Source organism: Terrapene carolina, unplaced genomic scaffold (assembly GCF_002925995.2).
Source record: "Terrapene carolina triunguis isolate 2854851 unplaced genomic scaffold, T_m_triunguis-2.0 Scaffold111, whole genome shotgun sequence".
Classification (NCBI taxonomy): Eukaryota; Metazoa; Chordata; order Testudines; family Emydidae; genus Terrapene; species Terrapene triunguis.
The window spans coordinates 19410234-19412160 of NW_020664462.1; the positions used below are offsets into that span (position 1 = coordinate 19410234).

At 43.4% G+C, this 1927-nt stretch overlaps 1 protein-coding gene across 5 annotated transcripts in view; it reads right to left on the bottom strand.

The window, feature by feature from the left end:
* DIP2C (disco interacting protein 2 homolog C) overlaps positions 1–1927 on the bottom strand; it is a 491632-nt gene that overhangs the window by 80294 nt on the left and 409411 nt on the right. For all 5 annotated transcript variants that reach the window (XM_026652183.2, XM_026652182.2, XM_026652181.2 and 2 more), the window contains one exon: positions 749–957. In XM_026652183.2, the coding sequence (XP_026507968.1) occupies positions 749–957 (209 nt within the window). The remainder of the gene's footprint in view (positions 1–748; positions 958–1927) is intronic.

Genomic DNA, 1927 nt, shown 5'->3' on the forward strand with positions numbered 1-1927 from the left:
GGGGGGGGGGGGGGGGGTGGGGCACAAGGTGGAAGTTTCGCCTAGGGTGCGAAACTTCCTTGCACCGGCCCTGCTAAGGATGGAGATTCCACCACCTCCCTAGGTAACCCATTCCAGTGCTTTACAGCCTCCTAGTGAAATAGAGTTTCCTAATATCCAACCTAGACCTTCCCCACAGCAACTTGAGACCATTGTTCCTTATTCTGTCAGGATTATGACTATCATTTTTAGAAGGGGACCTACAAAGTAAAAGTTAGGCTTGTATCTGGTGATCTTGGAGGACTCTACAGCCTTCTCTACACAAGGAAATTCTGCACAAGTTTCCCACCATTGCCAACACTAGAGCAACTTCACTGGTCAGGGCCGGCTCCAGCTTTTTTGCTGCCCCAAGCGGCGAAGAAAAAAAAAAAAAAAAGAAAAACCCGATTGAGCTGCTGCCAAAGGACCCATCGCCGAATTGCCGCTGAAGAGAAAGCGAGGGACTGAAGGACCCGCCGCTGAATTGCCACCGGAGACCCGAACGTGCTGCCCCAATAACGGACGGAGTGCCGCCCCTTTCTATTGGCCGCCCCAGGCACCTGCTTCCTTCGCTGGTGCCTGGAGCCGGCCCTGCCACTGGTGTAAGCAACATTCGGCTTAGCGTGGATGGGTCAGGGCTGCCACAGGCATTTTTAAATGCTGGACCAATTACACCTGCTTTAAGCAAAACAAAGATCTCAATTTACATAGGAAAAAAAGTGAAGCAAACCTTCCTCTGTAGACAAACTTCATTGGTTCTACAGCCAGGGCTGTTGCTACAATGTCATCAGCATTATGTCTTCTTCCACTGACCACCATTAGACCATCCATTTTGCCCACAACGAAGACAAGCCCTCCTGGTCCAATAAATCCTAGTAATCCTGTCCTTATAAAAGGGTATTCACTTATAGGAGCTCCTGAACTGGTCATAGGAAACACCTGTAGGACAAACCAAAATACAGTTATTCATATTCCTTACAAGGAGAACCTAATCTTGATTATCACTTCAAAAGTTTTTTTTTTCTCTTACTTAATTGGCCTCTCAGAGTTGGTAAGACAACTTCCACCTGTTCATGCTCTCTGTATGTGTGTATATATATCTCCTCAATATATGTTCCATTCTATATGCATCCGAAGAAGTGGGCTGTAGCCCACGAAAGCTTATGCTCTAATAGATTTGTTAGTCTCTAAGGTGCCACAAGTACTCCTGTTCTTTTTACTAATCCCCAGTGTTACTAGCACCGTGGGCTTCCCTGGGGATGAGAAGTGCTCACTCCACTCTCGACCCAGACCTCTCCACCTGTTGTGATGAACACTTCTGACAAATATATTTAGGATACACCCATTCCATAGCTTCAGTTCCACAACTTGGATTCTATGTTGTAAATTATTTAACAGTAAAGGATAAAAAATATTTGAGTGGGAAGGAAATAAATTTAGGTCCAAAATGCAGGGCAGTTAAGAAAAAATAATAAAAATATCACTGGAAATGTCTTTTCCCATTAAACGAATATGCTTCAGAAAAAAAACAAGTAATCAGAACAAGTCAAGCCATTTTAATATACTGTAGACACCCATCAATTTTATGTAAGTTGAATAAATTATGTTCCATTGGTATCTGCAGGAATGCCTTTATTTTCCTAAATGACTACAGCAAATGCCATGAAAATTGCAGGTAATGAGGATGTGTAAATGCAAGTTCCTAGTTATCTAAGACAATCACAAGCTGAGGACCACCACTATGAGTCTTCAATAAAAGTCAAAGTTTCTGTATTTTGTCCTTTGAAGCTCAGATAACAAGAAAATATTCTGTCCTCTGATGCACATGGATGACTTACTGAAGAAAAGTATCAGAGGGGTAGCCGTGTTAGTCTGAATCTGTAAAAAGCAACAGAGGGTCCTGTGGCAC